Below are 16203 nucleotides of genomic sequence, written 5' to 3' on the forward strand. Positions count from 1 at the left end.
TCACTGGGAGTTTGAAGACTGATGATGTCAAATTTAATTAATCGCAATTATATCGAATATCGCGATATATTGTCGGCGATATATCGTGAATAAAAAAAAATGATATCGCCCAAGCTTATCAAGAGATGAGAGAGTTTAAGTATGCGTTTCAAAAATAGCAATTTGTACCCTACCTTTAACGATGGCATTTGGGTAATGACACGTGGCATTGCACTACGCTTTGATGATTTTGCAAATGAATAATTAACATTGTTCATGCCCTTGTGTGTCTAATCGGTGAGGGCATAATTTATGTCGTCCACATTTTCATGATGAATCCTGGTGCAAGTCACCCATGAAGGCATTTCAAATGGATTTTTTTTATCGGTGTGACTGATACCAGTATACATTGTAGAATGGTTGAAATTCGTACACACCTATGTTCTGACACACCCCTTGTGTTCCAACACCCCTAGTGTATCTGCCTATCCCTAACACTAACCCTAACCCTAGTGTAGTGGGTAAACTACATCATGGGTTTGTTGTCGGATCATAGGGGTGTCAGAATATAGAGCAGTGAGTAACCCTTTTTTTTGTGCTCAAACATCTCCCACCATCTCCCTTCGGTCTTAATGGATTTTTAGTTGTTTTCAAATTCAGATTCAAATTTTGAGGAATTTTGATGATATATTTTCCCAATGAAAGTATTGTACACTATCCACCTACATGTACATGTAGAAGGTTTAATTGCCATTCAATTTAACTTACATGTATGATCCGGCTTGGATTCTGTCTAGAGATTCGACTTGGATTCCAGTTTCGGATCCTGCTTGAGATCAAGTTTGGGATCAAGCTTGGGATCAAGCTTGGGATCAGGCCGTATCCCGCTTGGGATTTGGCTTGGGACTCCTGCTTGGGATTAAGCTGTGATAGATCCCAAGTTAAAATTAATGGCAAAATAAACTTACGTGGTTAGAAGTATCTTGATTAACTGAGCTCCCCTTTTAAAATTGGCTTCTTCTCACTCACTGTACATCTCTTGAATTCTTTGATGGAATGTACATTTTGCCATGTCAAGTGTATTGTACAAACCAGACCATTGTTTTCCTAACGATGTTTCAATTTAATTACAGCCAGGAGGATTAGCCCAATGGCGTGTTTTCTCTCATAACAGATCAGCCTGTAGCTTCACCCACTCGAGGTTCGGCTCCTAATTTAGATTTAATAACAACTTGCTAACCTTTTGCAACACGCACGTTTCACAAATTGATCACGATCTCATTTGTTTTAGAGGGACAGTTTGACAGATGATAAACATAAAACAGATATTAGACACTAAAGTTTTTTATCCTTCTCCCTTTGATTTGACAATGACAAGAATATTTAGAAGTATTGTCGTCTGGTTACTGAATCACAATATATTGATTTGTGAAATTCATAATCATTGGCGCTAGACCATTGTTTGTATGAGAGAGATTGGCTGTTGATAGCTTGGTTTTTATATTAGGGAGTTCCCTAAACGGGAAGATCATCTAAAGAAGCAAAAATAAAAACTGCCATTTAAAGGCACTGGACACTACTGGTACATTGTAATTACTCAAAATAATTGTAAGCATAAAAACTTACTTGGCAACATACAATGGAGAGCTGTTGATAGTATAAAACAGAAACGGATCTCTCTGAAGTAAAAGATTTGAATTTGATTTTGAAGCCTCGGATTAGATTTTGAGGTCCCGAAATATAGCATCTGAAAGCAAAGGTGTCCATTGTCTTTAAATAGAAAATACTACTATCGCACCTTAATTTTATGACTTCTTTAAAACCAACTACATGTACATGTATTGATTGATGTGCAATTTAGGACCCTGCTGGAAAGAGTCCAATGCAGTTTGCAATGCCATTAATCATTTACAATTATCATTTACATTGTACCACACCAGGGTAGCATTACATCTTGATCGTTCCATTGCCACACACATCATCAACCCTTCCTCATGCCCCCAACCTATACCGGCTGTTGCTGTTCTGCCAATTAATCATATTTTGACTTGTACATAGTTTTTGTCTTCAAGAGACAATGAATGAAGGTCTCAGATTGAATTAATTTGAACTCAAATGAATGATTGCATCCTTGGGGGTTGGGTAAAAATACATAAAAGATGGTCTTCTTTAGGCTGTCAGCAACTTGGCGTTTGTAAAATTGTTTTAGTGCCAAGGTCATAATATAGTTTCTCTAGTTCATACATGTAGTTCATGTATCACTGGTGCTGGAGGATTTTTGCTGGTGGGAACTTAAGTTTTCTGACTGAGCCTCATCAATTTATTAATAAATTTATTTGTTATTTTTTAAATACTTTTCCTGTATGGCTTTATAAGGCTTTCTTGATTCATAATACTTTGCTATGGAGAGAGAGAGCATATTGGATGATTGGTAAAGCCCCCTTGTGCTTGGAGCATTTCAGTTAAAACCAGGTGGTTCATTGTGCATGCAGGATTGGCAACATTTTGTCGTCATCCAGTAAGGAAATTAACCTGCAAAGATATTCTTCACATGCTGGGGAAAGGCAAACTCTATTAATAGAGAATCTAATGAAGAATAATGAGAACACACTTTATGGTTTATAAACGAAAGACGGTGATCGTATAGAAGTTATTGTAATGTCAGTTTGCTTGAGGCACTTGGTGTGTTCATGTATACATTGTGAGCTTTAAGAACAACTTGTATGCAATGAATGCAAGCGCACAGTCATGTTTTCAGCAATGATCAATAGTCTGGTTTTCTTGAATTTACAATATAGAGTTTTCATTTACCTGTGTATCAAATGCTGGAAGCACATGTTGACTAATGTTGTGTTTATAAGTTGTGAATTTAACAAGCGGTAAACCTTGAGGTTCACCATAGACGTAATGTTAGTCACACCTAGGAGCCACACAGTCAGTGAAAAGCCGCAGATAAAAGAGAAAATATATGAATTGTCTCTTCACACCTTCGTGGAAACCCAACCATCCTTGTGTCCTGCAAGACACTCCTGCTTCCCCCCATAGGTGTGGAGGAAATATTATTTTGGATAAGTCACGCTCTACTTGTTCCCCAAGGGTCCGTGCTTGGCCCAGTAGGGTGGGAGTATGCAAAGCTGTCATCCCATGATGGAACTGAATCAATATTAGCCCGAGCGATAAACAAAAAATGAATTGCAATGTTGGCTTGGAGCCCCTGATCATCTATGACCGAGCATGAATCCAGGATGTTACGGCGAGGCACGACACAGAGCGCCCAAGACTGTATATTTATATTTCTTCTGGATTAACATCAATTTATGTAAATGTAGAAGATAATCGTTGAACACCAGGAGTGGTTTTGTGTAGGTTGATGGATTGCATGGTGCTTAACGTATTCAATGTTGATGGGAAAGCTTAGAGACAAATCCCTGAACAGGATAACAACGGTGTGATGTGGAGTAATTTAAAGTGATAACTTGGAAGCCATTTCAAAAGTCAATTAATTCCCAGTTTTTTTCCATTCTGTATACATGTACGAACACTTATCCTTTACACTTAGCCAAAATTAGATCTTACAAAACCTGGTACAATAGACTACCTCAATAAATAAAGTATTAACTAAATTACAAATAATGGTCCGGATTGCAAAATAATTTAAAACCTAACCACTGTTTTCTAAATTCCCTGTTAAATGTATCAAGTCGCGAAAAGTACAACTGGTGCATTTTGCTTCATTTGGGAAGGCGTGGTTAGTTCACACATCCAACGAAAAACACTTTTTATAATCTATCAGTCTCACAGATCACTCCAATGCAGTGGAAATCCCAGCAGAGAACCCCTCCCCTGGCTTCTCTAACAGCAATCAAGACAACACAAATTTTGTTTCTCCTAGTTTTGAAGTAACTTTCCCCCGTCCAAACTCCAGCACACATCTCACAGACACTGTTTCCTCTCTCCAGGGAAGCAGAACTCGGCCTCGCGTTTACCAAACCTTATCCCCGTTCAATTTCATCTTCCAAACCCACGGGATTCCTTTTCAAAACTGTGTTGATTCCAGTCTGACTGGCAGTTCAATCATCGGCAGCCTCCAACGAAATTTGTTTGCGTAATGATGTTGTAACATGAGACCTTTATGGAGTAGTAACGAGGACAAAAAAGGTTTAGTGTTCTGTTTGGTCGAGACTGCTACAATTCTCTCCAGCGATTCTATTTGTATTCGGATTCGCTTTGTACGACAATTCCTCATACTCTTTCTAAATAATCACATCTTTCCTCTTTCCAAACATCCAAACAAAATCCACCCTAAATCAAGATCACATACGTATGTTCCCCAGGGCTCCGTGCTTGGACAAAAATGCTTCACAATACACAAAAAACCTTTAAAATAGAAGCATTCAGCACTGCGTAAAATTACATCCCTCTTTTTTTGTCTCTCCCCATTATGATGTCTTTGTTTTTTTGTCGGAGCAAAAACAGCAATAGTGTTGCAATTTTGCACAGTGATTATTGTGTTTATTTGCGGTGTAAAAGCTTATGGGTGCATCTAGAGGTTTGAGATAGTTATGGTGTAACTTGGGATGAGCCTGGTTTTGATTGGAGTGAGAAGAAAAGAAGAGGGATGTAATTTTGCACAGTGCTGAATTGCGTTTTTGTAAGAATGTTTGTATATTGTTAAAGGCATTTGTGGTCCAAGCACAGGGCCCTGGGGAACAAGTGTGATTTTTGAGGCATGGTTTTGTTTGGATGTTTGGAGAGGAAAAAGAGTGGTGTAATTTTGCACAGTTCCTAATGAGTTTATTTAAAAAGAGTTTTGAGTATTGTCAGTCCTGGAATTTTAGCCTTGACAGGGCGAGGCCATTTTTATTTTGAAAAGGTCATTTCCAGTGGATTTTTTTTATACTCTTTGGGAAACTTTTAAATGGGCACCAAGGCCAAGACCAGGGTAAGGGCCAGCCAATGGCCCCTTTGGCCCCCCGTAAAATTCCAGACATGCACTTGCTCTCTTTACCACACTTTAACACTTACTGTACTGTATCCATGTATTTGTAAATGTTCAAAAGAATTAATAATATTTTGTTCCGTGTTGATGGTTTTGAAAATGGAAGTAATTAAAATAAATAAATAAATATCTAGCCCACAGACCATACTTGACCTGAAGATTAACATAAAATAACTTGAAAATTGTTTACTTTTTAACACCTGTGAATATCTGAGAACAGAATCCAACCCACAGCTGGTGCCCACCATTAGTTCACTGTAGGCTTACTGTGGCTTAGCTCTATATGGAAGGCCCCTGGTGTACTTGGATGCTCTTATTCCCCACAATGATTAACATGATTCTAATACCACCTGCCTGCTATTCGGTTTTTCCCTCGGCAATTGTTTCATCTCGATCCATGAATTTCATTTAAAGTCGTTAAAAAGATTGAAGCAGGGAGTTATTATTGCACGTAATACAAGCACAATGGAGAATATGCATTCGGCAAAATTACGCTCTTTTCTTTTCCTTTATAATTGTCAGTCATTGAAAATGTAGAGCAAGGGGAATTTTTCTATTTAGGTAGTAATCATACCTTTTTTAAATTGCTGACTAGTCATTGAAAACATTAAAGCAAGGAGAATTTGGATGAAGGTAGTAATAATAATCATAAACCATTTTTGTAAAGCTCAGCCTGTCCATAGCAAGACCCCAATGCGTTGGTAGGCAAGAAACTTACTTTTGAAATGAACATGAACAATTCTAAAATGACACATCAGGATAGAAATTACTTGGAGGCCATGGCCTATGTTGCCTCAGGCCTTGGCTTTGGTGCCCCGTCAAAACTTTCTTTACGAGTCTAAGATGTTCCAAACTGATCATGATGGAAGTGCCATGAAGGCGATCTTTAAAGATTCAAATTTGTCAACATACTTTTTTAAAATTTTATATTGAGCATTTACCCTTTTTAACCTCAGCTTCGACTTGTAAATATAGTTCAATCTTTTGTTTAAAGTTAATGTGATTTTTTTTTTACTTTTAATGTATTTTTATAACGAATCCAACCCGATTATGGTTGCAAATAAATGATTCTAATACCTTACCTTACTTTTTCATTTCTAATCAACGAGGGCTCTTCGGACAAAATAGTTTTGCAGGATGCTCATAACCATAACTACCATTACCATCTTTTTGTTAAGAAGTTTTTCGGATAAAAATTACACAATTTCTTTGACATGTTTGAGGAGGCATTTTCAAAGTGAAACCCTTAATAGTAGAATGCATTTAGAGAAATTTTACATCGTTGCCTGACTCCTTTATGTAACACTGCACAATTACAAATACATGTAAGATCATCCATTCCTTGCTCTATGGTAAGATGCACTTAAGAGTCGCTGCGTATCACCAGAGCTGCCGACCCTTGATCATTAGTAAAGCCTCTTTCTTTGAGATGCTGTAATCAGTGCAAATCCAATTAGTAGGCTGGATTTAAGAACCGTAAGGCTCTGTCCTGGACAGAAATCTATAGGGTTTTAAATCAGGAGGGGAGCTAGAGTTTGCTCATGTGGAGATTACATTAGAGCTGTGTAGACCTGTTAGAACCCTGCTCTTCTTCAGGGGAATGAAGATGAGCAGAGAATTCTGTTTGAGACATCGAGACCACAAAAGTTCTTCTCAGAACCATCACTTGACTAAAAATGTTTTAAGAAACATATTTTGGCGAAGGTTTAACGTGGATCAAAAAATTTTAAACTGCCAAAGCTTTAGTGGGCGGGTGGGTCAAACTTCAATCAAAATTTAGTTTTTATCTAACCCAAAACGATTATTAACAAACAAAAATAAGAAGACAAAATTCCAAGCTGGGCAAGATCGATAACTAAACTTCATTCCTGTTTAGTTGTTTGATTAGAAGCCAGAAAATGCAATTGAAGTCTACTGGTGTTGGAAACCTTTGATCTGAAATATATGGTATACTTGAGGCATTACTTTTTTCTTTAGTGTATAGATCTTACTATGAATCCATTCAATGTTTAAAATAGACATTCGGGTGGGTGGGTGCAGTCCAAATGATTTTGGAAAAGAAAAAAAATTAAAGCCGGTCATTTCACAATATCACTTCAGGGTTTTGATTCACTCCCTTCGCAATAGAATTGAAGAGCCACTAAGCCAACGCAAACCTTATCAATGCTAAATCAATTATAAAGTTCAAATCAATCCCCATTTGAGCAACCTTGCGTGTTTCAGAACCATCAGGAATTAAGATAAATATCCACATTGCTATTATGTGGAGCAATTAGGACGTAATTTGGGCTCTGGTAGCATTGGTTGTGGTTTTTACTGTGGATGCATTTGACCTTGGTGTAAGCAGCTGGATGAACTTGGCCTTGTGATGAAGAAGAAGTAGAAGAGGGGGAAGAAAAATCAATTTGAGGCATATTTTTCTTGGCTAGTCTTTGGAAGTAATCGTAGGATCCTTGACCATGCATGAGAAATACCTGTAGTTGATACAGTACAGTTTCAGATTATGAGCAGGTCTCGAAATAATCCATGGCATGCACAGCAATTGCCAAGGTGCTTTGTGCTTTTGCAGTTGTGCCCTTTGCAAGGTTCCAATACAAATTTACATTTTCCTGAATAGAAGTTCCCCTTGTCAAAGGGAAATTGCTGTACAACAGTCGAGGCCTGTATTAGCACCATGTGGCCCACCATGCACAGTATAGTGCAGTACTCTACATTATGGACACTTGCAAAAATGCCAATGCAACATTTTGTTGAAAATCTGTTCAACATTTTCACTTTTTCTTCATTTGTTACATGGTTTCTGAAATTTTAGGCTGAGGTTTTTGAAATATTTGTTATGATATCTGTGTTAATGAACTTCAAAAACTTGTGTTAAGAGGTTCACCAGACTGCTCTTGTTCGGTTGTGGGGGTTGCTAGCCCAATGCTTAAGTTACTGAACTCCCCAGATGTCAAGTGGTCCAGCAGGTATTGCAGGTAGTGCGAGCCATCAACAATACTTTGACAGATTGGTTCATTCCAAATAAAAACGTTGACAGGAAATTCACCAGGTTCCCTAAAACAATTAGTATTGATCTAACAAGGCCTTGTTTTTGTTTTTCCGCAGTTTAACCGAGACGCATCAACTCGCCGAGGCCAAGGAAAAACAGAATGCCAAACTGAGGGAGGCCTTTGGGATCGGCGAGAACTACGTTGACGGCAGCTCTTTTGATGCGGAGCGCAAGGCGAGGGAGGCGGAAGCACGAGCGATGCAGGCCAAGAAATACGAGTAAGTGGATAGTAATATCATCTCGTTCACATCCCATTAACGTTCAAAGGGCGGTCACAATAGACGGGTCTTGAGGGGAAGGTAATGCGGAGTTCCTGCTAAAGACAATAGCTCTGTGTAATTGGACAGGAAGGCATCATCGAAGGGAGATATAATTTGTGGTGACATAACGTATTTTGTGTCCCTTGGGAGAACCTGTAATTCTTTGTTTGGGGTCCTGTGTTATGAGTAAATAAAGTACATTGAGTATGAATGGGTTCATACAAGTTTACAACAAGGATGACTTTGTATTATGCCCTAAATGGATTGCTGTCCTCTGTGCTCTCGGAACAAATTCCATCTTCTGCTATATTTTGTATCAGTCGCTGTCAAATATACAGTTCACATGTATACTTCTATGACATGTTACAATTGATGACTCCTAGGTTTTTCCCAAGGGTTTTGCAAAACTGTGTGGGGCAAGTTTTTGAAGTTTGGACAGTGAGTTGAAACAAGGTCTTTTTAGAATACTTTCTACTTATTTTTCCAATCAGATTGCCAGAGCTTCAGTCCAGTGTTCTACGATACTGCACGGCAATGATATGCCTCATGTAAAAAAATTAATTAAAAAAAAAACAGTTTTAAATAAAGTTTCACAAGGAGCAGCCATACATTACAAGTACATGTAGCTTCAGTGGCCATTTTGAATGTATCATTATTTTGTTTTCTAAAGTCAAAGTATGGATGCAATCTTAAAACTGTTTTTATTTTGTACAAAGAGCATGTTGGTTTGTTGAGGATCAAATTGTACATTTGTAGTCTTTTCTTCAAAAAGTTCTAAGGCAATCTGTGTGTCGCACTTTCTGTCAGCAAAGGTAAGCAATTTCCTCGACCGTGTCGAAACACGAGAGTGGATTAATATTTACCTTGCTGGCTGTGGAAGTGTGCGTTTGTAAAGGATACATTTTGCATATCGCTCGGTTCCTTTGATTCGAAAGCGTGGACCACGTACAGAGGAAGTAAACGTTGTGTACAGAGTGAAATTGTAGTCTGGAAACTTCTACGATTTCAGGAGAAGTGTCTTACCATCGAAGAGAAACCCTTAAGGGCTAACACTTGAAAGGTTTTTGCCCTTTTTGTGCGGTAGGTCTCGGCCTGGTTTTTGTGTTTTCACGGTTGCCTTAGATTGGGCGGTTTCTTAGGGGGTAGGGATTGTTGGTCTGGATGGGGGAATATGAGAAAAAGTACCCCTAGATTGATTACATTGGGGACAATTAGTGTGACCTAAAGGCACACTTGTGTCACTACAAATATTTGGACGTTGAGAGTGTATTATGTGATGTGGAGGTCTATTGAGTCGTGCCACATTGATGTAACCCATCATGTCGCAGTCAATCTAAATGTAAGCTTCATGTCTGTTGTACTAAGCGAGGGTACATGTAACCACAACATGGTTGAAAGTGTGGCTCACATTACAAGGTGCTTTCAAAGAAGATTATGGGAGAAGTTTTCATTATGTGATGTGGAGGTCTATTGAGTCGTGCCACATTTACATGTATGTAACCCAGCTTGTCGGAGTCTATCTAATTGTAAGCCTTATGTCTGTTGTACATGTACATGTACTTAGCGAGGGTACATTTACCCACAACATGGTTGAAAGTGTGGCTCATATTACAAGGTGCTTTCAAAGAAACATCATGGGAGAAGCTTTTTGATGCTGCGTAAGGTGATCAATATAGATTTTGCAAATCAGTTAGAGCATTTCTTAGAACCTTTGGGTTCAAGAAACTTTGAGTTGCCTTATTCATTGCTTCAGTGTGACGGAAACAAAAATGTACCACGAGGAACAAAGGGTACTGGAATTTATGCTCAAAATCTTCCTTTTACTTCAGGTTCCCTTATATTGATTTCTTTAATTTCAAAGTACGATGGAAACAAAATTGTACTAAGAGAGACAAATGGTACTGGAATTCATGCTCAAAATCTTCCTTTTACCGGGTCGATCTAGACCTTTGTCCTATTGTTAGACAACATGGGTGTACGATAGGCTGCCACCATTATTTACCATTTTCTGCAGCATCAGAGGTCTGTGGTCCAAGATCCGACAAGCCATTATTAATTATAGGCCGAGAAAAATGTACATAACTTTTAAACAACATCTTCTAAAAAAGTCAGCTACCGTTCCAGTGAAGTTGTGGGAGATTAGTTTTGTGTTTCTTGGAACTAGACCATCGGAATTGAGGCACTCATTAAAAAACCAATGTGTTACCATCACTTTAAAGTATAGTGCCATAGACCACATGCCTAGCACACTTTGTTGAACGTAATCAACTTCCGATATTAGAGATCAATAAGAATGGGTTGAGTTGATCATGTTCGGTGTATTGCCAAAGGGAGATTGACATTGCATGAATCGCTCAAAGCACATGCTGCAGTAATGGACTCTCTCCGTATAGAGTTCATTGGCTCCCAGTGTAAATTAGAAGTATAGTCAACATCAAAAGTGTAAGGGGTGTGTTCGCGCGGTACATTTTGCAAGCATTAGTCCGGGCTCAAATTTGGTGAAACAGTCCACTAGACGATCAGCTTGTGGCTCCAATTTTTTACTGGACCAGAATTCAGCAAGCTTGTGAGCTTGCAAGCTTATGTTAGACAGACCAAATTACCTTGGTTTACCAAAAGAGCAACATTGTACATGTAGAGTCCAGGGCCTCTCTGGCAGGCAAGATACTACACTGTTTGTAGGGAAATTATACATTGTGTTTTTACTGTGGTGCCCTCTGCCTCTGCTGTCGCGCCATCTGGTTCCAAACAAATGTACAATTTCCCCATAGAAGTGCCCCTTACCAGATAAAAAGTGCTGTGCCTCTTCACAAGCAAAATACAAGGCCTGAAACATGAGATGTCATAGAGGCTTGTGCGTTTAGTGCTCGCCTCTCACCAAGGTGACCCCGGTTCGATTCCAGGCCGGGGCCATATATGTGAGTTGAGTTGTGCGTTGGTTCTCTGCTGTGCCATGAGGGTTTTCCATACCATACAGTTTTCCTCCCTCGGGAAAAAAAAAATGAAACACTTTTGATTTTTGGCTGTGCTCCGTGGTCATAATGGGTTGATGTGGCTGGCAGCCAAAGGCACCCTTGCATGCCAGCTTCTCGAACACGTTGTAACCGCGTCCTTCGCAACTCAGCTCTTAGCTGCGAGTAAGGATGATTAGCCCCCCAAATTATTATTTTAATTATTATATTATTATATGGGTTATTGGGTTGAATTGAATACAGTAGCGCAAGACCTCGGGAGTATACTAAACCCATTGACCTCGGCTGAGCAGTCCAGTGTTAAAGTCAAGGCCTCAATACATGTATTATGTATGGACAACTGAGGAAGTGCAGACCTCGACAAAAGATGCTGGACAGAAGTATCTGTCATGATACATTCTCTTGAATGCATAATAGTTTGACATTTTAATTAGAAAGTGAATTCAGGCCTGAAATTTCATCCTTGAGAGGGGCAAGGCCATTTTCATTTTGCAAAAGGCAGTTCCAACATGTCCAATGGGAAGTCTTAGTCTATGGGAACGTTAAAAAGGGCACCAAGGCTAAGACCAGGGGGAACAGAGGCTGTGTAACCTGAATTGAATGTTATAAATTTGTATTCACATAAAGGCATTAGACACTTTTGGTAATTACCCAAAATAAATATTATCATAAAACCTTTCTTGATTACGAGTAATGGGGAGAGCTTGATACATACTTGTAGTATAAAACATTGTGAGAAACGGCTACCTCTGAAGTGTCATTTTCCACAAATTTGATTTCGAGACCTCAGATTTAGAATTTGAGGTCTCAAAATCAAGCATCTGAAAGCACACAACTTCGTAAGATCATGGTGCGAGAAGGGTGTTTTTTTCTTTAATTAATATCTCGCAACTTCGACGACCGATTGACCAATTTTCACAGGTTTGTTATTTTATGCATAAATGTTGAGATAGACCAACTGTGAAGACTAGCCTTTGACAATTACCAATAGTGTCCAGTGTCTTTAAAAGCCGCATTTGGGAACAAAAGTTGAACAGGTCCAAGAGTCTGATTAGGCTTTATGTACGATAAGCCTCTTTGGTCTCTTCCCTCCTCCCACCCATCAACAAGCAAATTGGTTTTTGATTCCTATCAGATTGGTGGCACTTGAGTTCCTATTTTTCGTAGAAGCTGGCTAAATACTTGTCTTAAAGATTTACTGCAGCTTTCAAGTATGTACTTCAGTTGTATTGTGCAAGTCAAATTTGCAATTTCCGTCTTATAACTTATCGATAAATCGTTCGTGCTCACAACATAATGTATCCCGGTGCTGTATCAACACGCCTTAATTGCACAATTGTCCTTGAATCGTGTATAAGTTGACATCGTTAGATTAAAACATGTGTATCATGTGATTACTTGGTTACAATTAATCACAGGAGGTGGCTGGATGTATTGTTCTAAATGGTACTCGACTCATTAGAGTCGAGATCAATTAAGTGTACATTTTGTATAGGGTAGGCGATAGATAACATGTTCTGTTTAAAGGCAACAAGCTGGGGGTCCATGTTCCTAATAGACCTTTATCATACTGTCACCATCTTGGTCATGTTCCCTGTTTCCAATAACAGTAATGAATGCTAACAATCATTGCGCATGGCACCAGACTATTATTCCGTTCAACCTCAGTTTAGTTAAAATGAGTTGGAATTTCAACTCGATTTAGAGTGAAGTTCATTCAAATTTCACTCAAAAAGAGCGATTTATATTGAGCCTCACCCTCAAAAGAATGAAAATGCCACCAATCGGACAAGATATTGAAATGCCTTGAGAGAGTATGACATAATTTCAGTATGCATCATGTACAGCTCTGTCTCAATAAAGTCCCGAAGATCTCCAAATCCCCCTGCCCAACCCAAGTGAACAAGTTTCACAAAGAGCCGACCTAATCCTTTGAAAATGTCGTGACAAACGGGGGCAATGAACATTTCTCAACGGCGGTGAGGCATATCGTGCCGAAGAGACAAGTGGTTTGCCCGAGGCGGGTAAAGATAGAAGAAGGAAGAAAAAACCTAATTGGTTGAATGGCAGTCGTGAGACGGTACTGACTGATGAAGTGATATTCATTGACTTTTTACTGCGAGTGTTTGGAAGTTGTTTAGTTAGTACGGTTATAGCGTGATATTAGTCTCCTCTATTGACAGACACTAATATTTTTAGCACCTTTTTGTTCTTCACTTGGCCGATAATACAGTTCATGTGTACATTAGAAACTAGATAATGAGCTGTGTGTGGTTGAGTGTGCGCTCAAGTGCTATGTTCGATTTGAAAGGGAATACATTGTGGATACGTGTGAAGGACTTTAAAATGATCAAGATTGAAGCCTATCGCCAAGCAGTTTGGTATAACCGATGATAGCAATGTGACTGACCTGAGAAACTTGGCATTCAAACATTTATATGACTCCATTGGGATTGCAGGCCTGATATTTCACGGAGGCAGTAGAGGTAAATGCCTCAATGCCCCTGGTCATTGCCTCAGTGCCCCTTGTTCCTGTAGAAATGTTTATTACCCTCATACATGTACAAATGTAGAGGTGCCCTTTGCAACGTGTCAGGGTTTACCCTTAAATTTGTTAGTGACTTGCTAGCAGGACCAGTCGGCTTGTCATTTCACTAGTCTCGTCAGCTTTTTCACTAGTCCATACGCTACAGTGGGGAGACTTAACACAGCCATAAAGCTTGTTTTTCAAAGTTTGACTGGACCAGAATTTTGGTGTAAGACCAGAATCAAACTTTTAAACTGAGGGGGAAAGTATATAAAGTACACAGTTTTTTTAATAATAATAATAATAATATCGAAGTCTTATATTATAGCGTACGTACATGTATCTACTGAACAAGGTATTCAAGGCGCTGAGTATAAACAAACTCTCAGAAAGATAGGTTATTGCAGTGATTAATTCTGAGACCCAATTAGCTAGCACCTTATAAGGGTTTACAAGGTGCTACGTCGCATATAGCAGCCACAGCCAGGAACACCGGTTTGAACCTCTTCTCTTCTCGATAAGTGCACTGGGTTCTTTTACATGCGCTACACAACACATGGGACCAACGGCTTTATGTCCCATCCGAAGGACGAAGCAATGGTTAAGTGTCTTGCTTAAGGACACAAGTGTCACAGCTCTCCACAAGCTTTGCTCTCGCTTACCCCACACCCCAAATGAAAGTGTCTGGTAACGCCACCGTCTTTGACAGGCCTGTGCTAGCAAAATTTATTTTGTGGTGTCATAGACTCCATAAATATTGATCCAATTACCAATTTGAACAGTTTCACCAAGCTCATCAGCCAGAGGGGAATAATCTAATCGGCCTCATCAGATTTCTTCAAACATTTCCATTGATTCACCACACAAGATTGAAAAGTACATCCTTGAAAGCTTGGCAAACAATATCAACAATTCTTAATTACCGAAACAATAATTTGCCTTCAGGCGCAGAATTTACGCCATTTCAATGTTTGTATTTTTATGCGTGTGTATTGAGTGATTGACCAACTGTCCTTGTACATATATCGTTGAGAGATCTTTTCCCCCTTGATTAATGGAACAATCCCCCTTGGGTATAGGATGACCCAATCAGGTGAAACCTTTCGAGTTCGACTCTCAATTAAGAAAGTTCAGACAATCATGCCGATGAAGTTCTGACGGTGAAGTTGATTGGAGCTTGAAAGTGATCGCCCTATCACCGCCATGACCAGTAATTATTAGCATACAGTGGTTACAATTAAAGCTGACCGACATGTAGGAGTTCTACCTCAGCTAGTAATCCCTGGTCATCCAAGCATGACTTTCTTATCTGGGACCATGGTAAGTTTCAATCAGAAAGGATAAAGTCTATTGGAAAATGTTGAGGGGCCAAAGTTTAAGACTACATGTACATGTACATGTAGGCAACATGTACATGTACATGTAGGCATTAGAGGAAATAACCTCCTGGTGAATTTTCAGGATTGTCGAATGTATATAGCAGGCCTGGAATTACTTTTTGCCCCATGGTCTTGGCCCTGGTGCCCTTTCCATAGACCTCCATTGGAAGTGCTCGCTGCAATATGAAAATGGCCTTGCCCTCTGTTGCCCTAGTGCCCTTTTCTAAAATTTCACATAGACTTCCAATGCAAATGCTCTTTGCAAAATGAAAATGACCATCACTGATCAGAATTCAACTTCCATTGCATGTATCCTTTTATTTCTTCAGTGCATATAAAACTTCTTAGGAAATGATAACCAAGAAGTTTTGGCAACCACAGCTGATGAGATTTCAGCCACCGTTTCATGTATGTCCTTCTATAAGTCGGGGGAATTACAAGTATTAGCTCCTCGGGAGCGTTCGGTTTTAATCAGCACAAATCAAAGCCGGTTCCGTCAGGGAAGATTAACCACTCAATCAGTCCACGGCTCCCCGCTTAAGTACATGAACATGCATTTGGCAAAAATAAAATGTTCAGTGTCCTCCCTTTTTGAAAAAAAAAGGAGGAGGCGCTTTTTTTCAAAATGGTCGCCGGACCTGCTTTTTCAAAACAAACAGCTACGCTAGGCCTACTCAATAATTTGTTTTGTTTTGTTGACAATGTTTAAATATATTCGTTTTTTTGTTTGTGAAGAAACAAAAAATCAATTAAAAAAAGTGGGGAAAAAAGAGACGGCATCTGAAAAGGAAGCGGGCGGGGACGCTAAACATGTTTTTATTTTTTTTGGGCCTTTAGGATATTTCTGGCAGTACATAGACTGGTACTTCGTCACTGTCCTGGGTGGCGATTCATTTGATCATTTCATACATATTGCATGGAGGCGACGTGTGCAATTAGGATACAGATACCTTAGCATTGTCTGGGTTGTAGGGATTTGTGTAGCATTAGGGAAAGTGAAATAGTACTCGTGTCAATATAATCATTCCTGCACCGACA

The 16203-nt window shown here is 39.2% G+C and overlaps 1 protein-coding gene across 9 annotated transcripts in view; it reads left to right on the forward strand.

Moving 5' to 3' along the window:
• Positions 1 to 16203, forward strand: part of LOC117290394 (serine/arginine repetitive matrix protein 2-like) — a 61988-nt gene that overhangs the window by 18885 nt on the left and 26900 nt on the right. For all 9 annotated transcript variants that reach the window (XM_033771769.1, XM_033771772.1, XM_033771774.1 and 6 more), the window contains exon 4: positions 8084 to 8245. In XM_033771769.1, coding sequence (XP_033627660.1) covers positions 8084 to 8245 — 162 coding nt within the window. The remainder of the gene's footprint in view (positions 1 to 8083; positions 8246 to 16203) is intronic.

Source organism: Asterias rubens, chromosome 5 (genome assembly GCF_902459465.1).
Source record: "Asterias rubens chromosome 5, eAstRub1.3, whole genome shotgun sequence".
In the NCBI taxonomy this organism is placed as follows: domain Eukaryota; kingdom Metazoa; phylum Echinodermata; class Asteroidea; order Forcipulatida; family Asteriidae; genus Asterias; species Asterias rubens.